Source organism: Zea mays, chromosome 4, assembly GCF_902167145.1.
Source record: "Zea mays cultivar B73 chromosome 4, Zm-B73-REFERENCE-NAM-5.0, whole genome shotgun sequence".
NCBI classification, from domain to species: domain Eukaryota; kingdom Viridiplantae; phylum Streptophyta; class Magnoliopsida; order Poales; family Poaceae; genus Zea; species Zea mays.
The window spans coordinates 170,741,102-170,767,467 of record NC_050099.1 but is presented as its reverse complement, the minus strand read 5'-3'; the positions used below and the strand labels follow the sequence as shown (position 1 = coordinate 170,767,467).

The window sequence follows — 26,366 nt, the reverse complement described above, 5'->3', positions numbered from 1 at the left end:
GCTGAGTTGATTTCTTCTACTTGTTTCAACATTGTGCCAGTGAATCATTCTCTGTTCATTATTACATGCAATTGTCATTTTCCATTTCCTGGGTGGACTTCTTGTGTATGCCATTTTCTGGGTGTTCTTCACTCCAGTTATGGTCAGTGTGGCTAAATCTTTTGATGCTCCGATAAAGGTCAGCACTCTTTCATACTGAATCTTTTTTTTGTTAATACCATTGTCAGTTACTCAGTTAGTTGGTTCCATTTTTCTCATCTTGATGCTTCAGCTGATCTGGCTTTGTTTGGTTATGTACAACTTCTGTTTCCTACTGTGGATGATGCACGTGCATTCTCCATGCTTGGCCTTGGTGACATTGTAATACCTGGTTAGTAATAAAAATTCCTTTCCTTGTGCTATGTTACATTTTGCTTTGCAGTGATGTAGATTTTGCCCCCTTATTGAATGGTAATATTAGCCCCTATAGGATTGTCAAGTGCCAACTTTGTTCTGCATGATTAGATTATTTGTACCAAGCTGCTATATATTGCAACATTATTAGAATGTCTATAAGGAGGATTTGCTGATATGCTGTATCAGGGGACCTCTTGCTTTTGTTGATTCATGGGGATTGACTGTAGTTGTTAACTCCAAACCTACATTTATAGCCACTTAATCAATAGAACACATATATTTATATTTTGTACTCTATATTTGAACATAAATAAATAAAACTGTAGCAACATAGAGTTTTGTTTTCATAGTGAGTTGATATCCCATCTACGGTTGTTGAGACATGAACCACGGGGACACCTCCTAGACAAGCTATAAAAAAATAAACACTCTCCTCTCTTGTGTGCTAAGTGTTTGTTTTTTCAGTAATTTTAGATAACATTTTTTATAGACAACATTTTTATATATAGAACCAATTAATAAAAAATATTTTTTTCTTATGCCTGAAAAACGGTAGACAAACTAATTGATACTTCATACTTTATCCCTCTATGATTTCGACTGTCTATAAAGTGATCTGTACCAAATGATTTGACAATAATATAGGAACATATCAATGTAGAGGAATTGCTAGATGTTAATCGAGTCCATGTATATAAATTTTCTTTGAGGGCTATTCTGAAGTCACGTCTGAAAAAGTTTGTGCAAGATATGATGGTCCACCCACTGTATCAATTTCAAACCGGAACTATAATTTTTATAGCCTTATTAAAGTCTTATTCATGCCCCATGGTGCTGCCTCTTTTATTGCTTTAGCTATGAAATATTGTGAACATAGTGCAAATGGGCACTAGCTATGGCTAACTTTCCTACTATCTGGAGTTCCATATTGTTGATATTGCTATGTTTTTTCTTCCCTATCTGCTTGAAGGTTATAGCAGCATGAGTTGCTTGTAACCCTGGAAACAAAATGAAGCCTACTCTGCTTGGATTTTGGATCTTAAAAAATGGGAAGGTCAGTTTTAGTAGTTTTAATTTGCAATCATAGCATTTTGTGGTGTGAGATTTTGTGGCTCGAGATTGGATGATGAAAAAGTTTGGATTTAATCTAGGAAACGACACTTTAATACTGTGAAGATCGCTAGGCTGCTAGGTGATGGATTTGGCTCAACACCAGAATTGAGTAAACAGAACTTCTTGTGGGTGGTTAGCCAAATGCAGGCCATCATCGAGCGTTAACCTTGCTGGTATGGTTTACAACATCATATCATCTTATGATCTTGTTCAGTTTTCTTATGAGGAAGCTAGAGCAGTTGGACGTCGCGCACAACTTGCTCACCGGCGCGGTACCGCCGGGGATATGCGACCTGCTGCGCCTCAAGAACTTCACGTTGGCCACAAACTTCTTCACGTGCGAGCCGCCGTCTTGCGCGCGCGTCGTGCCGCGGGACGGTGACCGGAGCAATTGCCTGCCCAACCGCTCGTCGCAACGGACGTCGCAGTTGGCACAATCCTTCTATCTCAGCATGGTTTTTTTGGAGAACAAAAACGAAATATATATTGAACTCACTACATTTTTCATTGTTTCACATGACTGTTTGCCAGAAGATCATTTTGCTCTTGTTTTAATCCGTGTATGGTAACTTGCACTGACATTCTAAGTTTGATTAATGGATATTATTGCCTTTCTTTCCATTTTCCCCAATAATTATGAGTCCATGGCAGCCATCATCCAGTAAGTTATCTGGCTATCATTTAGTTGCTTCATGTAGCAGAATGCTTCAATAGCTTTGGCAATATCTATAAGCTTTTGGTTTCCATGTTCCTAAGCTTGTGATTTTCAGCTCTTGTATTAGGCTATAAATGATATGTTGTTATCCCATTTTCAGCAAATCAGAACATTCATCCAGATGAGGACTAACCTGAAGGTGGTTGATAACTCTGGGGCCAAGCGGGTGATGTCCATCCAGTCCTTGAGGGGGAAGAAAGGAGCAAGGCTCGGGGACATGATCATCGGATCCGTAAAGGAGGCCCAGCCTTGTGGCAAGGTCAAGAAAGGAGACGTAGTCTACGGCGTGGTCGTCCGCGCCGCCATGAGGAAAGGGCGCAGCGACGGCAGCGAGGTCCAGTTCGACAACAACGCGGTGGTCCTCGTGAACAAGAAGGGCGAGCTGATCGGCACCCGCGTCTTCGTCCCCGTCCCCCACGAGCTGAGGAAGAAGAAGCACCTCAAGATCGTGGCCCTGGCTGAACACATCGTTTGAGGTGTGTTGCAGAGCCAAGTGTTTGTGTGGGAATGTTTTTTTTGTGTGTTCTCTGTTTGAATAATGCATTGTGAAACGATAGCATGGACCGTTTGAACTATTTTGATGATATTGCTCGCCCATTTGGATGGCCAATACGTGTCGTGATCGATTCTGGAGTTTCATTTTTTTGTTACAAGCTGCTTTCACATGTATGCATATATCCTTGTCTACGAGTTCATCTATGTGATGAACTTCGAATTAGTTGCCAATAGCATAATCCTATTAATCCTGATTGTATATGTCATATAATTTACAAATTAATCTGTGTAAAGTTTCTAAAAAACAATAGTTTTAAACTCGAAAATAAGTAGCAATGTAGCATATCTATTTACGGTCGATCGAGAGATCGTTTTGCATTTGTCTCTCGAATTGTATTGAGGCGGACACGCTTTGGTTTGAGTTTGTTTTCATTGCTACTGTAGGTTTTGGTAGATGATGCTTTATAGTAGTAGAGATAAGATGTTAGAAAAGAATATTTTAGATATTGAGGTCGATGATTATCTTGTTCGTTTTCATGTATTCGTTTTGCACTAACATTTTATCGAGTAATTTATATATCATTGCGACATTGCACTATGTAGTGGTAAAATAGTTAGATTAAAATAATAAAATTTATGTATGATAAAATCACAAACGGATTACGAAACCTTTTCTTTTTACAGTATATCACATTTGTACATAAATTATCTTGGTATTATATATAAGTTATCTTTGTATTATATATTCTCGTTGCAACGCACGGGCACTCTGCTTTACACACAATATTATAATTTGATCCTTCTGTCTGCAGTTCATTTGGAAACTTGACAGTACAGAGTTCACTAATGAGGAAAGGTTCCAAGTCATGCGAAGTGTTGCTGAAGAATTATCAGTCAGTTTTGATGCCAAGGAATTGGAACTCAAGTTATGGGCCTCACTACAAACAGAACATGTAAGTTCTCCACAAATTTATTACCTATTTTTCCAGAACAAATTTATTACATGAACTGTGATGTAGACACACTAAAATGTCCTTAACTTGAAATCATTTAATGTGTTTTACACTTTCCCTTAGGATATGCTTGAGAAGGGTTCAAGGAAGCCAGCAGAACTAGCAATGCCTTCATCGAGCAAGCAGATATGCGTCGAGAATGCTTCATGTGAAGAACAAGAGGATATCCTTGAGAAGAGTTTGACAAAGCCAACAGAACCAGCAATGTCTTTATTTGACAAGACAAAGTACAATGGGGATGCTCCATGTGAAAGAAAAAATAAGGATATGCTTGAGAATTACTCAACCAAGCTCATAGAACTAGCAACTGATTCATCCAACAATCAGAAGGTTACTGAGAATGTTCCATGTAAAAGAAACTATGATGCTGAACCTGCACACCATACCGAGAAAGTGGAGATACAGTTGATCCAAAAAAATATTCAGTCTGTTGCTGATGCACACCATACAATTGATGAGAATTCGAGGAAGCAGCAACCTTATGTGTCTGATGAGAAGGAACATTTGCAGAAACCAATGTCTCCTGTGGACACTAACAGGACCCAAAAAGATGTTCAGAAGCTTAACAGAAGAGTTGTCCGCCATTTGGAAAAGGAGCTGATGGAGGCAGTGGAACTTGATCTCAATGGCCTAACAAAAAATGGATTTGGCGCAGTCAGATTTCCCGAAGCAGAAGGCAACAAAACAGTTCAACTAAATGTCAAGCCAAATGAGGCCGCGAGAGATTTCCATATTGAAAAAGAGAATGATGAAGTCCTTCATTGTTCACGTTTGCATGGTGGTTCTGAACACAATGAGGGACATGCAGATTCAGGGCTAAGAGCTCAGCGCCTAGAGAATCAAGGACATCCAGTGAGTCCTCTTAGTGGTAACACTAGAAAAAAGGCTCCTTATACTAAGCCGAATGTTGTAAACATAAAGAATCCTACTAAGAAACAAGCAAACAATGGTTTCTTGCATGATAAACCGCAACATTTAGCTGATCTGGGATACCCGGTGCAGAAAGGACAAGGAGACCCAGAGAGGGCACTTACTATGTTGTCTCCTTATGTTGAACCAAAGTCTAACATGCAACCTGTGAATGATGATCCTGAAAAGCAAACTTCAAATGGTTACAGAAAGTCCAACATCCCTGGACAAACTGATCACTTGGAGAACAAAAATGTGCTTCGACCTGTTTCTGTCAGAAGGAGAACTGCAAAGCTGCCAGCACCTGTTGATGCTTATGTTGAGTGCCTAACAATGCGAAGGTCACAACCCAAACACACATAAGTCACAGAAGCCACTCAAGCAGGAGGAATGGTGCTAAAGATGACCAGAACCGGAAATGTAATGGGACTGATGATGTTGGTAGCAAGACGAATGCTCAGATAACTCCAAGTAGCCAATCAAAGCACATAGGCAGAAGGAATGGAGCTTTAAACCACAAGAACAACTCTGGCAGGTTGATGCAGCGTATGCAACCTGAAGCAGCTGAGACTGCAATTGATTGTGGTAATCTCTTGCTTACCTAATTCTTGTTGTGTAGGGAGAAAATTTACAATTGCTCAAATTAAGGAATCCAAACATCAACATGAATATATATACGCAGCTTGGAGACTAGGATGAGGTAAATAGTTGGGTTTCAAAAAGCTTTTTTATTAGAAATAGATTCTTTTGTGAATATGCATACCAATCCAGAATATGAAAACAGTCCATCTTGACCAAACAATTCAACCCTAGATGGGCCAAATCAATTTGATTAGTCATGGTAATATCGTGTTATTTACCATTATATTCATGTTCTGTATCGAGAACATTCACATTAGATTGCGCAATAAAAAAATTGCGCTTATTTTTCTTTGTTTTGATCCATTATGAAGTCTAAACATGGTTGATATCAAACCTATCATGATTAGACAACAGTTGGTAAAAATAATCTGTTTGAAAAAGTTGGCAAGACAACGCTTGGTAAAAATAATCTGTTTGAAAAAGTTGGCAGCATCAAACCTATTTGTTAAGGTTAATTATCAACTTTTATTAGGAAAAAATGTTCACGAGGCCTTCTTGCAAATAACGAAATACTGCAGATTTTGCCTCAACTTTTGCATCTTTTTTATTTTACAACAATATTGAGGTTGTCCCAAACTTGAGTTACAACTGACATAGAATGCTCAAATTTAAGGATTTTGTGTATCATATATTTCAATTCTTTCCACTGCACGTAAATTTGCTCTTGGCTGTACCAAGAACCTCCAATAGATGTGTCAACTAAATATGTATGTTAGATATCTTTAGAAACAACTCGCTAATTATTAAAATACGATTTCATAGCCTTGTTTTATTTGGTGCGGCATCTGAATTTGACTTCATGCTATAAATAGAATCTGTTTTCATAGCCTCCGAGTTGTTATCATGCGGCGAACAGCTACCTACCAATCCCATCCCACCTTGATTGGAAATCACAGATGTATGGTACCTTGCAATAAAAGTGGTAATTATTAGTACGTATCATACTGTTGCTTTCATAACTCGCTAATGACACTGATACCATGTTTTGCACCTTATAAGAGCTGACAGATTTGATCGTCTTAATACACAATTCCATTGTTCGTCTTTGATTGTATTATTGTTGGCACCATCTCCACATGATCTCGACCTCTTCAAACTCGACTCAAGTGATGGCAAAACATAATTATCATGTCGGTTATTCTTATCTTTCCCTTCTAGCACTTTGGAAGATAAATTAGGGGTATCTTCTGCAGCTCTTGTTGCCTGTTAGGTTTCCATTTTTTGGTCATTGAACCAATTAGATCTGCATCTCGAACAGTTGACCCCTCTAATTTTTTTCCATCATTGATTCATTTGAATTGTTCCCATGATCTGCTACTTTGATGGATCTCCCATTTGGGGAAGACTGGTGACCTATGTATAAATTTTCTAGGCCACCTATCTCTAGGACATTTCCCTTAAACTCATAGTGCATTGGTTGAGCATGTCATGCCATTAGTGTTTTTTGCTTCAGTTTCTGTTGCTCCTATCTGGTAGCCACTTGTTGCAACATATATCTGACTTTGAGTGGATTACTTGCACACAAGTGCTATTGGGTGGATCGGCTAACCGGTCCAGATACATAGCTTGTGGACTATCGATCTCCACAGCAAGCTTAGTCCACAAGTTCTTTGTCTTATGGCTTATTAACGAGTAAACAAGTTATACTGTGCAATACTTATATATATATATATATATATATATATATATATATATATATATACAAACTCCAATGGGGAACCTTGCTTTAATTTCTGTTACACACATATAAATTTACAGACTTGAAAAATAGATTAAGGAACTATTGGGCGCACTACTATTAATGTCTATTTCATCAATCTGATTGTCACTAGGTGGTTATGATACTTGAAACAGATTGTGCTTTCTATTTTTTTATTAAAAGAGACTGCACTATCTGATATTTAAGTTAAATCTCATCATTATATTGTGTTTTTTGGCACTTGTATTAGTGGGCACGGCAAGCAGTAGCAGCCAGATGTTGTGTAGTGTTCTGTTTCAAATTGATCTTGACATCTTTGTGTTCTAAATTATGTCCATGAAACTGGCCACCGTGAATCCAGGTGGACTTAAATAGCCTGACTAACGTCCTCCCTAAAGATGTGAGGACACACATACATGATCGCTCGCTTCATGTTACTACATTTGGTTTCAGGTATGGATCGAGGGGCCCTAGCTCACATTTTGTTCCTGTTTGTGATCAGGTACATCAGTCTTGTGGTCCACCACATTTCTCGCTGGAGACCTCAGGTGCTCCGTTGTCGTACCTCAGCCAGCCTCACCATGGAAGCCCTCTTGGCTGCATGGACAACCAGAGTTGTATGCACCCACTTGACACGGCGTTTTGCCTGGCGATAAATCCGCAGTATCATTTCCTCAACGGTGTTAGCGATGCATCGTCTCAGGTACAAAATGTAACCATTGTCTTGTGACTCTTAACCAGCTTAGACCATATTCATGCAGTGACACTGACGGTGAACATCGATACGTCACATAGGTTGGGAATTTCTAGCCTTGCATTTCCAAGGGCCGGTTAATAGGCGATCTTGTAGTCTCTGTGTTGTTGTGCGCTTGCTGATTTTAGAGATCCAGTTAGCTTTAACAATGCTTGCTCATGCCTTAACATCCTGCCAGTAATGTGTGACTAACACAAGATTTTATTTTCACTCCCCACAGGTTGAAACAATTGAGCTTTTTTGTTTATTTTCATAAAATGAAACAATTAGTGTGGACGTAGCATAATCTTTTGCTATTGCTTGTTCTGATCTCTGAAGCCACCTGATCGACCATCAGTTTTTATTCTGCGATTCAATCAATGAATCAATGTTCCAACATTTTATATATATGTACTAATTTTCTATTTTCTTTTCAGTTGCAGCTAATTTGATGCTTGTGTTTGTGGAAACCAAGAGGTGGCGCTGATTCATTGGAAACCTGGTTGTGTATGAATGAGTTTCCAGCTACTTCTATTCTTGGAGATAGAAACCAACATGTTTGGTTTTTGTTTTTATTCGCTTTAGAACAACTCATTTTTGTACGGGAAGAGTCATTTAGCTATAATTGTTTGTTGTAGTATGTTTATCACAGGATAGCCGATTCCATGAAATACATAAAAACCTGATATTGTTGCTATATTTAGTTTAGTCATGCTCTTATGGAACCTTTAATGAGGATTTTTCTATATCAAGATATCATCGTCATCGTCATTATTATTACATATCATACTTCCAGATCTATATAACACACTTAAAAAGAGTTTGTTATTACGTGTACTTGTTTGCTCATAAATCAACCTTCTTTGTTGTTGTCTCAAGGAGGAGCGAGCGTTCACGAGGCCGCTCGGCGCTCCGCCTCGCCTCGCCCTTTTGAAGGACTCCGCTTTCTAATTTTTACCTCTTCTAAATTGTTCCTAGACATTGGAGCTCGTTGCAAGTGGCAAATCTCTTATACTCGAAGGATGTAATGTAGTGGCCCCGTTGCAACGCACGGGCACTGACCTAGTCCCTAGAGAATCACCGATAAATGTGCTGATTGAAAAGAAAGTGATTTGCGGATGCCAAATCACCGATAAATGTGCCAGGCCGAGTAGCGGTAGTTTAGATAATGCGGCTGCCGCGAGGGCCGGTGTCGTCACGAACCCTGCGCCGTGTCGGCCCATTACGGCCCTGTTTGTTTTGGCTTCTGACAGCTTCTGGCCACCAAAAGCTGCTACGGACTGCCAAACGTTCTTCTTTTCAGCCAGCTTCTATAAAATTCGTTGGGGGTAAAAACCATCCAAAATCAACATAAACATATAATCGGTTGAGTCATTGTAATAGTAGGAATCCGTCACTTTCTAGATCCTGAGCCCTATGAACAACTTTATCTTCCTCCATACGTAATCGTAATGATACTCAGATTCTCTCCACAGCCAGATTCTCCTCACAGCCAGATTTTCAGAAAAGCTGGTCAGAAAAATGCTGAACCAAACAGGCCCTACATCACTTGTTTGATTCTGGCCCAGACACTAGACACGTCACTGAGCGTGCCCGGTGCCCAACAGGGCTTCCGTTGAAGTGGAAGTACACTGTACAGTGTACACCCTACTGATCTGACCAAGCCCTAAACAGCACCGCCCTCTCACATCTCCTCTCCCCTCGATCCATGGCCGCCGCCGCCGCCGCCGCCGCGCCATCCCGCAAGACGGAGACCTACACCGACACCAAGCGCCGCGATGACGTGCGCGGCGCCAATATCGCCGCAGCGCGCGCCGTCGCTGACGCCGTGCGCACCTCGCTGGGACCCCGTGGCATGGATAAGATGATCTGTTCGGGCGACCAGGCGCAGGAGGTCATCATCACCAACGACGGTGCCACCATCCTCTCCCGCATGGCGCTCCTCCAGCCCGCCGCGCGCATGCTCGCGGAGCTATCCCGCTCCCAGGACGCCGCCGCTGGGGACGGCACCACGACTGTTGTCGTCCTCGCTGGATCCCTCCTCCGCCGCGCCCAGTCGCTCCTCTCCGCCGGGGCCCACCCAACCGCCGCCGCCGACGCTCTCCACCGCCTCGCGACACGCGCTGTTGAGATCCTCCACGGCATGGCCATCCCCATTGAGCTATCTGACCGGGAATCCCTCGTGAAGTCCGCGTCCACTGCTCTCAACTCTAAGGTCGTCTCCCAGTACTCCACCCTTCTCTCGCCCCTCGCCGTCGACGCCGCCCTCTCCGTGGTGGATCCCGCTCACCCTGACCTTCTCGACCTCCGTGACATCCGCATCATCAAGAAGCTTGGTGGCACCGTGGACGATACTGAGCTTGTCACTGGCCTCATTTTTGACAAGAAGGCTAGCCATGCTGCTGGGGGGCCAACTCGGGTAGAGAATGCCAAGATCGCTGTCATACAGTTCCAAATCTCACCACCTAAGACTGACATTGAGCAGAGTGTCATTGTATCGGACTATGCACAGATGGACCGCATACTACGTGAGGAGCGCAATTATATCCTCGGGATGGTCAAGAAGATCAAAGCTGCTGGATGCAATGTTTTGCTCATTCAGAAGAGCATCTTGCGCGACGCGGTCACTGACTTGTCTCTGCACTATCTTGCTAAGGCAAAGATTCTGGTGGTGAAGGACGTGGAGAGGGATGAGATGGAGTTCATCACCAAGACCCTAAACTGTCTTCCCATTGCCAACATTGAGCACTTCCGCACGGATAAGCTTGGGTATGCAGACGTTGTTGAGGAAATCTCTGTTGGGGAGGGCAAGGTTGTGAAGATCACTGGTATCAGGGACATGGGTAGGACCGCCACTGTAGTTGTCAGGGGCTCGAACCAGTTGGTTATTGATGAAGCTGAACGTAGTCTCCATGATGCCCTCTGTGTCATAAGGTACAGTTTATCTTATGTCGAGAAAATATTCCATTGCTATATTCATAATTGCTTCTGAATTCTAGTCTGTTTTATGTTCTTGTTGTTTAATGTTCGGCCAAATCTTTCTGTTTATTCTTTATGTTCACCAAATTCTTTATATGGCTTTAGTTACTGGGACTAGATTTGAATTTGAAAAATCTATCCAAAGTTCAACTGATGAGCTCTACTTTGTCCAATTTCAATTAAGAATGTTCTGCTGGGTTTATTTTCATTGCATTAAATCTTTTCATATTCTATTCTTCTAAAATTGGAGTACAAAAAACTCCATGGTTGCTTAATTTGTTGGATTAGATTGGGGATACACAGATGAAGAGGACTTGTATTAGCGAAGTTGCAAGAAGACTTGTATGTTATTTTAATTTGGTTCTATGGATTTTTTTACCATGTATCTGTATTAATGTAACACGTAATAAAACAGAAACCTGCAACATGTCTTGAATATAGTACACTGATCACCAACATTGGTGTTCTGTTATCCTGTGATGACTATTTTAGTTAGTATCAATGATATATTCATCTATATTATCAACCATATGATATGTTAAACTATGCTGGGTTGTCTGAATGTTAGGCATAAATATCTGTAGACTAATTATATTTGCTACTGCCATGGTTTATGAGGTGTCACCTAGGTGACGAGGGTGTGTTATGAGCCCTTGGCATCGGGGTCGCCATGACTTGCGGACGTATGACGTCCGCCTTAAGTGATTAGGCGTCACACTGGCAATTTGAAGCTTGTGGCGGACGCCGGATGTGGAACTGGATGGGGAATCAAGCAAGAGGTGTTGTACCGAGGGTAATCGAGCGGAACATGCCAAAATCTGGTGGGAGTGATCGTGCCTCAGTAGATCGGGTGCGAATTGGCTGCATATATACACATTGAGAGGGAAACCAACCACACATAGGCATATACCGTGGGGGACGACACTTCATAGAGAGAGGGAGAGACAGAAAGAGAAGGTGATGGACCTAGAGTCCTGGCTTCTGAGCGGGGGTGCTGGGTGGACCTGGTGCCCTTACATCCCAGCGGCCGCGGACCTGGTGTCCCTGTGTCCCGGCGGCGGCCATCTTCCTCTGCTACTTGCCTGCCCGCCTGCCTGGTAAATGAGCCTGCCTGGAAGAAACAGGGGCGGTCAAAGCCGAATGGAGGAAAATTACATTCTTTTTAAGTAGTGTAGAAAGATATTTTGTGTTCTAGAGGAATTCATGTTTTTTATTTTACGTGAGAGCTATTTATGAATGGTGGGCCCCTGGCTTCTTCTGAAGAAAAAGTTGTGTGATGCCTGCCTGGGGTAAGCAGTGCTTGTTAGCACAAGTCCGTGCATGGTGAGGCTTGGTGGAGTAGTGAGAGCTGTCTTACTGAATCACTAGTTCGCAGTTTCGAAGCAGCCTCTCTGTATTTTAGGGCTTGTTTGGATGCTCTAGTATTCATCCCAATACATATGGGTTGAGGGGGATTGGGGTGTAAATTAAACTAATTTACACCTCAACCCCTTTTAATCCATGTGTATTCGGATGAATACTAGAGTATCCAAACATAGCCCTTAGGGGGGCTTGTGGCTTGCCTTGGTTTATTCCAATCCCATAACCCACTCAGGCCATGTTCGGTTCACCGGGAAACAATCCAGAGAGGAATTTATTCCAGAGAGGGATTAAGTTAATCCCCTCATGTCACTTAAACCCCTTGGGGGTATAATCCCCTTCGGATTATAATCCCTGGCACTAAAATGCTGTTCGGTTAATCCAGTGATAGAGAAAATACTTTAAACAAGCGGCACTAACTGAACCAAGATTGCACCTTCAGCTTCATGGAGCGTTTTGGTATCTTTAGCCTCAGTTGTCCCTTCTTTAAACAGTAGATTTGTCGTGGAAGCTTGCTGGTTGGAACCAACCGTTTGTATAGTGCAATTTTAGGTGTCTATTAGGACTACAACTACCGCATATAATCTCATGGTCATGTGCAATGCCTTTTCAAACAACCAGCACAATAATCTCATGGTCTGTTAACACTAATAAGTTGCAAAATACTACATCGCCAGTGTACTGAACATGACGACATCATAGATTTAGATAACGATTCACTCTTTGACAGAACAAGTACATAAAAACCATTGAGAAGACATTCTTCCTCTAAAGATTGGAGCTGCTTCATGCATGACTGGATACTTGGAAGTCGGGAACTATCATAAAAAGAAAAATGCCATTGTAAATACATGTAAGCAACTATAAGCTATTTAAACAAGGAGAATATTCAATTTATTGGTTTAAAAACAATGAACATAATGACTAAAACAAGTACCTCATGGTAGAACCACCTTTACAATTTAGTATATGCCACATGACTCAATGTAGAGCAAAAAAAAACTTGCCAACAATTTGAAAATTTCAGGCTCCATCTTGAACGCTACCCGACAGTTGTTCAAATGACCTTAAAGCAACTCGACATGTTCTTCACCACTTAACTTTGATGTATGCCTTCACTTCTTTTCCGTTGCTATGTTTGAACTAGAGCCCAATATATGTAGCATAGGGGAAAACAATATCATATCATCATCATCATCATCATCATCATCATCTCTTCTCTTTCTAAGGTGATTTCTTAGTGCCACATCAATTGGTAACTAAAAAAAAAATTATAACAGAAAATAAATACCAACAAAAACAGAACATGATGTAATAGAGAACATTTAGGATATAACAAGTACCTAAAGGAGAGAGTATAGGGTCCCAAGACGGTGGAAGTTCGTCTTCTCCAACTCGAACTGGTGCAGGGATAATCTAGAAATATAATAGGTTTTTGTTAGAAATACATCTAGACAAGTACAAGTAAAGATATGTACTCTGAATCGAAACATTAAACAATTTTTGTTATTTATTAGATACATCTAATAGAATAAACGAAATCTGGGAGAAGAAATGAGAGCCCAATAATAATAAACAAAAGAGGAAACATATAAAGTATTGTAATGGTAGTGCTGTCGTGCTATGGAATGAACTAAGTGTAGCTCATTTGTCATGGCATAATAGGTGACTGAATTTAGATGGCTACGTAGTCTGCTATGGGATCAATGGAGGTTCGTTTAGGCTGAAAGCAGTAACCTCTAAATTCAGTTACTGCTCTCAGTGCATCAAATACTGATACTGGCTTGGCTGATACAACAGATTGTATGTTTATTTAAAACATGTTTGTCTGTTTATTTAAAACTATACAACTTATTTTAAACAGGTGACTGGTACTGGCTTGGCTGGCTACCCCTACACCATCCATAAAAGCATCAAATACTGGAAACATAAGCAAGCTCGTGATACTGAACATAGTAATGAAATCAAATAAGAATTGCATACGAATTTGATAATGAACACAAACAAGCTTCAAGGCAAACGGAGGCCATTCAGCCTACTCATTGGCAATTATTATCAAGCGGAGGCCAGCTCATAAGGTTGTTTATGTTCAGTATTTTAAACGTAGGCCATCTAGCTAACGGAGGTCAGCTCATAAGGTGGAAACATAAGCTTGTTTATGTTTAGTATCAAATACCGGAAATGAAGGCCATCCAGCCAAGCTTGATATTCAGCAAACGGATGCCATCCAGCCGACTCTGCCGCTGCGAGTCCAGACGGTGTGGTCCTGCAGCAGGAAGTGGCAGACCGGACTTGTCGGCGTGGCAAGATTTCCGCATCGACTCAAGAACCCAAGAACACAACGAACCGAGAACTGAACGCCCAAAAAAATAGATTTCTGCATCGACTTAAGAACCCTAGCACCAAGATTTCTAGTGCGTGGTAGAAAGAAAGGAGTTAGAGGAGGATGTGAGTACCAGCGAGAAACAGGCACCAAAGGGATTGCACGGATCCGTGTCGTAGCCGCGTCCCTGGACCGTCGTAGCTGCCGCCGCCACCTCACGCCGTCGCACGTCTCCGCGTCGTAGCGCTCACGTGTCGTGGTTTCGTTCGATTGCACGGATCTGTGTCGTAGCCGCCTCCGTCGACCGTGTAGCCGCCGCCACCGCCGCCACCTCGCGTCGTTGCGCGGCTGTGTCGTAGGGCTCGCACGCTCACTTGTCATGGTTTCGTTCCACTACCATGAGACGAGGGAGATTTCCCGGCGAGGGTTGGGCTGAGAACAGCTGGGGCGGACTGGGGTCGACGCCCGGGCGGGGTGAAACGAACAATTGTTTTGTTGTGGGCCGAGATCTTTCCAGACCGGGTTGATCCAGGGGGAAATCGGCCCGAACCCCGTCGGGAACGGCTTAAACGAATAAGGCCTCATGTGGGATCCTTTGGCACTGGGTCTGCCCTTTGGTCTAGTATGATCACAATTTGGCCTAATGACAAAATGTTTGGTGTTTTCTAGTCCATGGACTAGGAAGCTGGATCCTTTGTTGAACTGTACATTTTTTTTGCGTGATTGAGCCCTAGCTCTATATAGACATTGAGACTCCTGTAGTTTATTGCTCAATCCACACGAGCTGAAATACAGGGCTATCGGGACTTGATTTGCATTAGCAGAATGATTACATTTGTTTTGCATTGTCCTTTTATGCTACTAAACAATCTGTGGACCCCTTTACCTAGTTCATGGAAAAGTAGGCTTGGAAGTGTGATATTGTACACTGTCGTTCTGGAGTCTGTACAGTGTTTTGATGGTTGTCCTTGCTTGAATGCTTTGAGTTTGTCTGCTCATTTCTTGACTTTGATTTAGTACATGTTGAAGATGTTATGATCATTGGCTTGCCTTCCTCATTTATTAGTAAGGCAATTTTCATGGTATGATCGCTGTAATGCCTGTTATAAATTTCATAACAATGTAGCTGGGCGTAAATACACATTACATTCCTTTTAAAATGCCCCCCACATAAACATTTGCATTAGTAATGCTGTCTATATTTCCTTAAACCAAGTAAAAAAGGAGTTTTATGTTATACTGCTTTTGTTGCTTCAGGTGCTTGGTCAACAAGAGGTTTTTGATTGCTGGTGGTGGTGCTCCAGAAATAGAGATGTCAATGCAGCTGGCTGCTTGGGCAAAGGAGCTTCGAGGGATGGAGAGTTACTGCATTAAGGAGTTTGCTGACGCACTTGAGGTCATCCCTTACACACTGGCTGAGAATGCTGGGCTCAACCCAATCTCCATTGTCACCGAACTCAGGAATCGTCACGCCAGAGGTGAGAAGAACGCTGGCATCAACGTCAGGAAAGGGCAGATCACAAACATCTTGGAGGAGAATGTCGTGCAGCCTTTGCTGGTGAGCACAAGTGCCATTACGCTGGCCTGCGAGTGTGTCAGGATGATCTTGAAGATTGATGACATTGTCACTGTTAGGTGAGAGCATGAAGTCGGTGGTTTGGTCAGATTGCTCTGTTCTGTCTGGATTGATAGTAGTTAGGTTACTACTTAGTGTAGAACTTCTATTCACGGGCGTGTTTCAATGTTTTAAACACAATGTTAGTACGGAGAGGACAGTAATGTACCCATCCTTGCATGACACTACCAGGGTTGCATCTGCTATTTCCAGTTTCTTATGATTGGCCGTGTATGTATGCCTTGTTTCTGTCGCCGCTTACATGTAACCTGTTGGCTATATCATATTATATATTTTCTCTGTTTCTTTTTAGTTGTCGCTGGATAATTTAATTTTGTACTATCCAACGACAACTAAAAAGAAACGGATGGAGTATGTTTTTTTTAAATGAGAAGGATTTCAACGAGGGCTTTGCCGCGCGGCTCCGTAGGTTGCCGTTTTTCGGGCCTCGCTGTGGCATACAGGAGAGATGACATTTGATACCATGTACCATATCAGTTTGTCATGTCATTACATAACAAAGATATAGCTGCCATTTCCTAGGTCCATGAATTTGTCTTCTTGGGTGTTTCTCCGAAATCTGGAAACTAATCCAGTCGCACCAAAGATACAACTGCCCGAGAAAATTGGGATTTTGCTCTCAGATAAATTTCGCTTAATAAATGTTATTAAAATTGTCGACCTCGGTACTTTTATTGAACGGTTCTTTCATGCTATATTGACATTTTTAAATTTAAATTGACTTTTAATCTTTTTTCACCCTAACTTTTGACATTTTACCTCTGTTCTATCCCTGTCTCCCCCTCAGTCCCTCTCTCCCTCGCCTGTCGGCTTCTCTCGCTCGCAGAAAACAGCCTAGCGTTGCGCCCCTACCCCAGCCTCCGCGTCCCAGGTGCCGTGCCGTGCCACTCCTACGACGCGCCTCGCCGCCGCCGACGTGGGCGCACCTGGCAGAGGCGCTGGCGGAGCTGGAGCGGGCGTGAGTCGAGCAGATCTACGTCAAGCGTTGGCACCTTGTCGAAGATCCCCGTGGCCGGATCCACGAGATTGACTGCTTCCCGTATCTGATCGTCCAACAGTAGCTGCTCGATTCCTTCGTCGATTCGTTCTCTCTGATCGGGCGGTGATGGCTATCAACATTTTTCTCCCGGCCGATTCTCTTGTGCGGCTAGGGCTACAAACGAAACGAGGCTCGGTGCAGGTGCAACGAACGTTATGCAAGCAGTCATTCTTTGCAAGCGTACAAATAAACTATCTGTTTCATTAGATCGTGATCCAACTGTAGGTTACAGTTAACACTTAAACTCTTCCATCACCAGCTCAATAATCTTTATAAAAAAACCCTAACAAACCATAGTTGTATCTGTGGTTGGATCGTAATCTAATGGACCAGATAGTTTGTTTGCATGTTTGCAAATAAGGACTGCTTGTATAGCGGTCGTTGTCCGGTGTAGGTCACTAGTTAATTGAGCTAGGCTCGTTTGAGCTCGTTGAATAAGCTCCGACATGGCTGGATAAATATAGTAAATTAATAATTTATAAATATGAAATATAGTATCATTATTCAACCTTACGAATAATCTAAATTATAAACTATAATATATTCATTATTAAATCTAAGAAAACGTGATATATATCTATAAAATTATCTAATATTTATTATTATTATTATGTAGGTTGATTAATTTGGTGTACCTCGCGAGCCAGAATAAGCTCGAAAAACTAGATCAGCTCAGCCTAGAGCTTATTTTCCAGCTTTGTAGTTAAGTGCTGTTGCAGGGGGTGAGTTGGTGTTGGATGGTGGCGGTTGGGCCATGCACATCCCTATTTAAATATGAGGTCTCTAATATATCAGTTAAAAAATATAGGACATATACAACCTCATTTAATATCTCGTATATTGAGAAATTTCTAGGTGTTAAAATGAAAAAAAGACGAGCTCTCTTCATACATATGTATCTCAACTGTATTTATTACGTGACTGATTTTAAAGACATTACATTGTATAATATATTTTTTATGTGTCTCTTATGCTTAGAAAACAAATCAAAGGCCCTAAAAAGTTGTCTCTATATAACTCTTCATACATATTGTCTTATCTGTATTTAAGATCTAAATGCTTGGTATTATATCATGGAGTCTCGTAGCTTTTGTATTTGAAAATCTGATCGAGTTTCCAATTTGTATATGCTCTTAGACTGTCTCTAGCAACTATCCTATTACATTTCTTATCTCATCTTCTATTTTAAACCATATTATATAAATAATGTAATCTGCAGTATAAATCCTCTATTTTACACAATCTATTATGGACATTGTTACTACTGCTTGCCTCTTTCGTATAAAGGGCGTGTTTGGTGTGTGGCGTGTGGCGCCACTCCACACCTAAGTTGCGGCGGCCGAATCGGCCTCCACAACTGTGACGTGAAAAGTGTGGTCGGTGGCAGCGGCTTAGGCCAACTACCAAACACGCCCAAAGGCTTCTACTTCTAGTTATCAGGACTAAACACAACACACATATTTAGACGTCGGATATTATGATACCCAACAAACTAAACAAATATAAGAGCTCACCTATTTTTACTATGAGTACATCTCTAGTAGCTTATTCATCCTTATCTTTATATTCAAACTATACTCTATGAAAATACAGTCTACAGTGCAAAATAATGTTTTAGGTGACCATATAAATATATGGCTGAAACGGTTCTTATAGCATGAGTCCTGATCATCCGACACCAAAAAAATCATATATTTTTTATAACTTTTTAATTATTTAACAAAAATAAACATGAATAAATCTACTCCAGTCATATGTTATATGATTAACATAAAAATTGTACTATATATCAAGCATAAATGATTAGATCATTATAAAAATTATCACAATTGAACCACACAAAATATAGCTATGAATTAATCATAGAAATATATATATTTAGAAGCTATAGCAAAAACTTTATACTTAAATATAACCTATCATATGTTTAGTGTGTATACACCATGTAGAATCTAATAAATTTAGATTTTTATTTTATCATTTTCTATGGTATATTATAAATTTTTAAAAGATTTAGTCAAAATAAATATAAATATAAAAACACTTAGAAAAACCATATGTTCGGTTTTAGGAGATGATAGAGAAGTTGAGCGAGATTTTTTCCCAAATATAGTTGATCGGGTGTAAAATAGATTTTCTTTCTTTATTCTTAGTTCTTAAAGTATCTCCAAAAGACTATTTTTGGCTCTATATTTGACCATATATTTAATTTTTATAAAGATTACATTTTATATATAGCATCTTACTCCAACAGACTATCGATTTAATTTAGATATTCAGGTGACTAGCCAAATTTGATTAATAAGAAAGCTAATTTAGAGATTCAAATAGTTTGACGAGTTAGATAGTTAATCTGTTAGAAAGTTGTTTTAATATTTAGTAGTCAAAATTTAGCTTAATTGATTATTTAGCTAGTTTTTTGAAGATGCTATTAGTACTTGTGATTTGCAAAGGTGCCGCGTGGACCCGACCTGCCATTTTATAGCAACTTCAGTGAGTAAGCTTTCGCTAAAACCCTAGCTCCAAAAAACGAACTAGAAACGACCGCGAAGCCACAGGTCGAAGGCGGCGGCGGCGATGGGGAGCGACACGGAGACGGAGAAGAAGGCCTCGGTGGCGCTGATGTCCATCGCGAAACCCCTCGCTGGAAAGAAGCTCTGCAAGCGGACCCTCAAGCTCGTGCGACGAGGTTCGTCAGACTTTCTTCCTCGCCCACGCTCAATTAGATTCCGTGTTTGCCCCATTCGGTGATGTGATTTAGTTCTTGGTGAATTTGCAGCCTCCGAGGCGAAGTGCCTCAAGCGCGGAGTCAAAGAGGTAGTCAAGAGCATTCGCCGCGGGAACAAAGGGTAAGTCAAATCTAGCTGCGACGTATTCAGCTCTTCTCTTGGGCTGAGCTCCCTTGATCCCATAAACTGTCTAACCGAAGAAAAATATCTGGAGACATTCCTTCCAGCTACCCCTGATACGAAGGCTTACAGTACAACCATTATGTCATAATTTGGACTAAATAAAAATATGACCTAGAGCAGGAATGAGATAAGTCATGATGTAGGATAGCAATATGCAAGGAGACAACTATATCATACATGGTCCAGTGAGCCTAACCTATTTAGAAGAATGTGATGCCCATTGATCACGCAGTGGTGCATATTTATATTTTAAATCCTTTCTACTGGGTATCCCCTCTCCTCCATAGCTTTGATGTGTCGACTTCTTTTATGGGAGATTGGTACCCCCCCCCTCTCTCTCTTCTCTGGTGGGTGGAGGCAATCGGCAGACATGAACAGGTGCATGTGGCCAAGGAAACCGGTCAAAGCAGTTAGACTACTGAGATTTTAATGGCACTTAGAGCATCTCCAACGGCTCTTGATTTATTAGCTCCTAATACCTTCAGATTGGAAGCTTCCTAACAACATTTAGATCCAAATAAAAACCATTCTCCAACGGATTCCTATATATCTCCCAAAAAACATTGTAACTACTCCTGCCCGCACCGCATCTGTTCTCTTTCCTTCCGTCATCTCCTTTTTGCTCTGTCCGTCAGCGAGAGTATGAAAAAGTTTTATCTTAGATTGCGAAACTACCTCAGCGAGACCCAACGAAAACAAGATTTCCCAAATGAATGCCTCCAAAACATTGCAAGAAAGGGGAAAAAAGGAGAGCGCAAGGTGCAACTGCTCTTTGACCCAGTGCTTTTCATTCTTGTTCCTGTTCCTTCACGTCTAATTCCCCCATGGAACACTGGTTGGGGAGGACTCTGCTGCAAGTGAAGGATGATCTGACGTCTACAGAAACACAGGTCATGGATTGGTGACAGGAATAAATGCAAGAACGAAATGATCCCAGAACGCGACGGAGGCGGTGAGAGGTGCACAGCGCGGTGTGCGAGGATGGCATCTGGCCGGGGCTGAAGAGCCTCTGCAGGTTCCACCGCTGCTTGATGACGGAGGTTAATGGGGCCTTGGCGGCCCGCGCCACTGCACATGCCACCAGCCCCGATACAAAGGTTGGGTTGGCTGCCAGCGCCAGTAGGTATGAGCTCTCTCGCGCCTTGATCACCGCCGCCGCTGTGGTGCTCATGAGCAACGTCATTATCCCATGGCCATGGCCACAAGGTCGGGGAGCTCCATTCCCGCGCCGGTGCCTCGCAATGCGGCGGCGAGGAGCCGGACGAGCGATGAGCCGATGACGGATTTCTCGCGCAACGGCGAGGAGCCGGGCGAAGCTGATTTCTCGAACGTGAACAAGGAGAAAAGGAAAGATTGGGAGGACAACGCTCGACGAATACATTCGCCGTGAGGGTGATGTTTTACGCCTGTGGCGGTATAGGGAGATGGAGTAGGGAGCTGTTGGATACTTGTTTTTGCTTTTTTTCCCAAAAATATAATTTAGGCTTAGATGTTTTGGGAGTTGTTGGAGATGCTCTTATATGGGTCAAAAACACCACGTGCAATGCTGGGATATGCGATTGACGCATGGATGCAACCAACAGTTGCTATTACTCGTTGAAGCTCTACTAATATACATTTTCACTCACAAAATGGTATTATGTACTGTAGTGTTATTTTACTCTTACATAAAAAATTACAATAATACCTGCCATTTTGATTTACTTGGACATCCACATGAATAACAAATGGTAATTGAGTGTACTTATTGTGATGAAATTATCCATTTTTTGGATGCACAATTAGGGCTGAACGAAATGCTCGTGGCTCGTTGGCTCACTCGGTTCATGGTCAGCTTGGCTCAGCTCAGATTGGCTCGTTTGAATTTTTTCATGAGCTGAGCTGACATCCTAGCTCGGTTTGTTAACGAGCCAGCTCGGTTCGTTAACGAGCCAGATCGCGAGCTAAACGAGCTACCACATTCCAGCAAAATTTGTTAATTTGGTCTATGCAAATATAATTGTGGATTAAACTGATGAACATGTATTTGAATTGTGAATTGATGAGTGATGAATTGTGCTAATTTGGTGTTACATTGACGTGGTTTGTGAAACTATGAGTATAGTTACTATTTTCTATTGTTAAATTAGTTTGAATTTAACTAAAAATTAATTATTATGTACACATTATTTTTTTCTGCTCTGGCTCGTGAGCTAAACGAGCCAGTTCGAGCTCGTAAACGAGCCGAGCCGAGCTGGCTCGTTAGCTTAACGAGCCAGCTCAGACTCGGACGATCCGAGCCGAGCTGGCTCGTTATCCACCCCTATGCACAATGAACTGTTGTCTATAGTGCATTTAGCATTTATTGCCTGATTTTTAGCATTATCTGAATCTGCTTTTATTTTTTGCAGATTGTGTGTGATCGCTGGAAATATTTCTCCTATTGATGTGATTACACATGTTCCGATACTATGTGAGGAAGCTAATGTTCCTTACGTATATGTTCCATCAAAAGAGGTGGGTTCACATTTCCTCTATTTTATTTTGGCTTGATTATTCTGCAGTGGTGTAGATATAATATTCGTTCACTGTGTGTAAGATATTACAAGATGACAATTACTAGCGCATGGTGCATATCCATATAAACAAAGAGTGCTAGAAGTTGCTTATCTGATGATCAAAATCCATATTTTTTTGTAAGTGGGAAAATTATGCGTCATATTACTGGTAGCAGTTGCTTGTTATTCATGGACTGTTTTTGGTCTGCTCACATAAATAAATACTACCACCAATTCGTCTTGTCAAAATTGTTAAAAGACATCCATGCACATGTAAATACTGATGGCATGTTTGGTTCCAGCCACAAAAAATTGCCAAGGTTAAGTGCTCAAAATCTTTGTCACACCTTAGTGTGCCTAAGAGAATCTTGCCACACTTTTGTTTGGATTCATTGACGTGTGGGGGTCTAATTGAATATAAGGGAATCTTACTATACTTTGTGGTTGTCAATAAAGCTTCTGCGTTCGTCCACATACAAACAAACTCTCAAGGAGCGATCGGCTTAAGTCGGAAACATCTTAAGTCGGTACAGCACGCTCATGCTTACAAGACTAAAGGTGCTTAACGGAGCAATTGGCTTAAGTCGAAAACGCCTTAAGTCAGGTGGTAACCAAACAACAACCAAAGTTGGTCAAACCTGCCTAACCTTAAGTGTGGCAAATGATGGCAAGCTGTGTCCACCTTCCCCCCTAAACATGGTACCTGAAGGCTAAAAAATCCATATATCATAGAGACCATTTGTCTTTCTCAACAGCAAAATTATCATAAACCTCAAGCATACTTGAAGATTAACAGTAGAACAATGGTAACATGGGGAAATAATACTTGTTATAAATTTGTTCTTTAAATTGTATTGCAGTTATTTATTCATACCGGATGCTTATGATAGAAGACAAGCCCAAGATACTGATGTGTCATTTGCCTTCTGCACAGGATCTTGCGACCGCAGGAACCACTAAGAGGCCGACTTGTTGCGTCTTGGTTCTGACCAAACCAAACAAGGGGGAGCTCAGTGGAGAGGTGAAGGATAAACTGAAGTCGGACTATGACCAAGTTGTAACGGAAGTCGCTGAGGCTACATCTGCAATGTTCTGAGGACCACATTATCTGAGAATCCGGCAATTCCCTGTGCACGTCTTTCTTGGTGTAGTATCCTGCCCAGCTTCTGTGAACCGAACCAATATGTTTTGCACGGTGGCTGGAGCGAGATATGACTATGAGTTTACCTATATGCTATGGACCATCCTTGTTGGCGGCATATGATTCTACCAGTGATTAGATCTAGCCAATTACAATCAGTTCTGTGAGCAGACTGTTTCCTTGTGTTGTCAGATCTCGGTAGCTAGTGTGTGCGTTCCAGGTCTTTTTGATCTTATCACAAGATGTGCTCGTGATACTTGTGTTGAAGGAACTGTGGTATCTTAGCGCCTTATATCAAGATTAGTTTTTGGCTTCTGCTCGTATTGGGTAAAACTTGGAATGTAGAGCATCCCGTCAATGCCCTAAACAATGATAAGCAAAAGATCCAGCGGCAAAATGGCCTTAGTTTATGAGATCCAGCGGCAAAAGAACCAGATATCTATGTTGTAAAAAATCATATGACCATGCATCCAGATTTGGTAAATTAAACGTGCTAGAATCTTGCCACGGTTTTACTCTAGTAGAAAAGCCCTTCCCCTTCGTGTGCAGCCTTTTTAGCCTGCTGGTCAAAGATACTTGATGGCGGACGAGGGCGAATGGCGTGCAGAGTATTAGTTATCTGGTGTGACACAAAACTTTAGTTAGTTAAGGAAACCAAACAGCCTCTAAGACCATCTCCAGCAGCAAGAACATATTAGGAAAAGGTGGGTTTGGTGTCGTCTACCGGGGCAGCTCTCAGATGGAAGTCTTGTAGCCGTTAAGAGGCTCAAAGATGGTAATGCTGCAGACGGGGAAGCACAGTTTCAGACTGAACTCGAGATGATCAGCTTGGCAGTGCACAGGAACCTGCTTCAGACTCTATGGGGATTCTGCATGACCTCCAGTGAGAGGCTACTGGTCTATCCATACATGTCAAATGGGAGTGTCGCATTGCGCCTGAAAGGTAAGCAGTTATTCAAGTTATGAATGCATTGATCACCAGTGTCATGTGCCTTTCTTTGTTGAGGATTAATTTTTCTTAAGTAAACCATATAATTCAACATGACTGCCTAATTTTTGTTTCCTGAACAATGTAACTGCCTGATATAACTGAAGACAGCCTACCTAGGCTGAGAAGCAGAATAAAAGAAGATTTGGGATTTGATTATTTTGTACCGCTTTCATTTCCTATCCTTTGGGGCATAATATTAGAACAAAGAATATGATTCCCTTATAACCAACTCAAACTACAGGGAAGACACCACTGGACTGGATCACCAGATTACCAGAAAGAGGATAGCACTTGGGGCAGCACGAGGTCTACCGTACCTGCACGAGCAGTGTGATCCCAAGATCATCCATAGAGACGTTAAGGCAGCAAACATACTGCTAGATGACTGCTGCGAAGCGGTTGTCGGGGATTTTGGGCTCGCGAAGCTCCTGGACCACCGTGAATCACATGTCACCACAGCCGTGCGGGGAACTGTTGGCCACATCGCTCCTGAGTACCTCTCCGCTGGCCAGTCATCTGAGAAAACAGATGTCTTTGGCTTTGGAATCCTGCTGCTGGAGCTGATCACCGGTCAGACTGCACTGGCGTTTGGGAAGTCGTCAAATCAGAAGGGAACCATGTTAGACTGGGTAAGTTAACGCAATATCAGTTTGTATGGTTTACACAACTTGTGGCATATGATCAAATACCTGAGCTAATGGACATTGATGTTGTTCAGGTGAAGAAGATGCACGAAGAAAAGTAGCTGGATACACTTGTGGACAAGGGCCTGGAGAGCCAATATGACCGTATTGAGCTGAAGGAGATGGAGCAAGTGGCACTGCTATGTACCCAGTTCCTTCCGGGCCACAGGTCCAAGATGTCAGAGATGGTCAGGATGCTGAAGGGCGATGGGGTTGCATAGCGATGGGAGGCGTCACAACACAACCAGTCACACAAGTTCAAGGTGCCCCAGGTCTCCTCCGGCCGCTGCCACTCTGACCTAACGGACGACTCGTCGCTGCTGGTGCGAGCAGTGAAGCTTTTTGGGCCGAGATGATACCATTATAGTTAGTTTGGGAGCCACAAATCTGGAAGTGATTTGAGCGGCTAGATTTCTCTCCTTATTCAATTTTGAATAAGAAGAGCAATTTAACTCCAATTTTGAAAACATGAAGATATACCTATGACTCGATTTTTAAACCTAAAAGGCTAAATGCTAAAACACAACTTCATTAGTATAAATAAATCATGTCCTAAAGTTTTTTTATATTGAATCTCTACTACTATTAAGAACGGAAGGTGAGCAAACCATACGTATCTTAGTGTTTAAAATAAACAATAATTATATAAAAAATAGTGCAAAATGAGTATTTGAACACGGGAACATAACTGGTGCAAACCAATCCCTACGTGCGTGCAAACTTCTAATCTGGGCCACATAATGTTGATCTAAGGGACACATGTGCGTGAATAATTCTACACTTAACCACCCGCTGCTAATCACACTTTTTCAAATCCTCCCTCCCACTCTCCCGCACGCCCCCTTGGATCAACAACATGTGGTTCAGATTAGAAGTTTGCACGGTTGCACGGAGGGATTAGTTTGCACCAGATATGTTCCCTTTGAACACATGTCCTCTAATCTAGAAATTTAGGGCTAACCAACAGACTATACGTACCTTAGTGTTTAGAAATAAACAATAATTATATTTGAATAAATGTCTCAATATCTATTTATATGATATATTTAGG

General features: G+C 41.8%; 2 protein-coding genes, 1 long non-coding RNA gene and 2 pseudogenes across 4 annotated transcripts; all 5 read left to right on the top strand.

Moving 5' to 3' along the window:
• Positions 1 to 1,967: 1,967 nt before the first annotated feature.
• On the top strand, positions 1,968 to 2,865 carry LOC111591362 (Ribosomal protein L14p/L23e pseudogene; annotated as a pseudogene). The gene has a single exon (NR_164648.1). The product of NR_164648.1 is annotated as a Ribosomal protein L14p/L23e pseudogene (transcript).
• Positions 2,866 to 7,215: 4,350 nt separating this feature from the next.
• On the top strand, positions 7,216 to 8,412 carry LOC103654053 (uncharacterized). The gene is made up of 2 exons (XR_002269205.2): positions 7,216 to 7,685; positions 8,153 to 8,412. It is a non-coding gene; the product is annotated as an uncharacterized lncRNA (long non-coding RNA).
• Positions 8,413 to 9,386: 974 nt separating this feature from the next.
• LOC100191456 (uncharacterized) lies at positions 9,387 to 16,257 on the top strand. Its single transcript, NM_001136889.1, has 2 exons — positions 9,387 to 10,649; positions 15,634 to 16,257. The coding sequence occupies exons 1-2, from the start codon at positions 9,424 to 9,426 to the stop codon at positions 16,013 to 16,015; spliced, it is 1,608 nt and encodes a 535-aa protein (NP_001130361.1). The 5' UTR covers positions 9,387 to 9,423; the 3' UTR covers positions 16,016 to 16,257.
• A 3,317-nt stretch (positions 16,258 to 19,574) lies between these two features.
• On the top strand, positions 19,575 to 24,050 carry LOC100383935 (uncharacterized). The gene is made up of 4 exons (NM_001176554.1): positions 19,575 to 19,740; positions 19,831 to 19,900; positions 22,354 to 22,459; positions 23,435 to 24,050. Exons 1-4 carry the CDS (start codon positions 19,629 to 19,631, stop codon positions 23,594 to 23,596), a joined length of 450 nt encoding a protein of 149 aa, NP_001170025.1. The 5' UTR covers positions 19,575 to 19,628; the 3' UTR covers positions 23,597 to 24,050.
• LOC109945858 (LRR receptor kinase SERL2-like) lies at positions 23,712 to 25,782 on the top strand (annotated as a pseudogene).
• Positions 25,783 to 26,366: the final 584 nt, after the last annotated feature.

What these genes read in the sequence shown, in the direction of transcription:
- LOC100191456 (NM_001136889.1), top strand. Translation starts at nt 9,424, where the DNA reads ATGGCCGCCGCCGCCGCCGCCGCCGCGCCATCCCGCAAGACGGAGACC. An exon ending in GATGCCCTCTGTGTCATAAG is followed by an intron (nt 10,650 to 15,633) that starts GTACAGTTTATC and finishes TTGTTGCTTCAG; the next exon opens with GTGCTTGGTCAACAAGAGGT.
- LOC100383935 (NM_001176554.1), top strand. Translation starts at nt 19,629, where the DNA reads ATGGGGAGCGACACGGAGACGGAGAAGAAGGCCTCGGTGGCGCTGATG. An exon ending in CCTCAAGCTCGTGCGACGAG is followed by an intron (nt 19,741 to 19,830) that starts GTTCGTCAGACT and finishes GTGAATTTGCAG; the next exon opens with CCTCCGAGGCGAAGTGCCTC. An exon ending in TATATGTTCCATCAAAAGAG is followed by an intron (nt 22,460 to 23,434) that starts GTGGGTTCACAT and finishes CCTTCTGCACAG; the next exon opens with GATCTTGCGACCGCAGGAAC.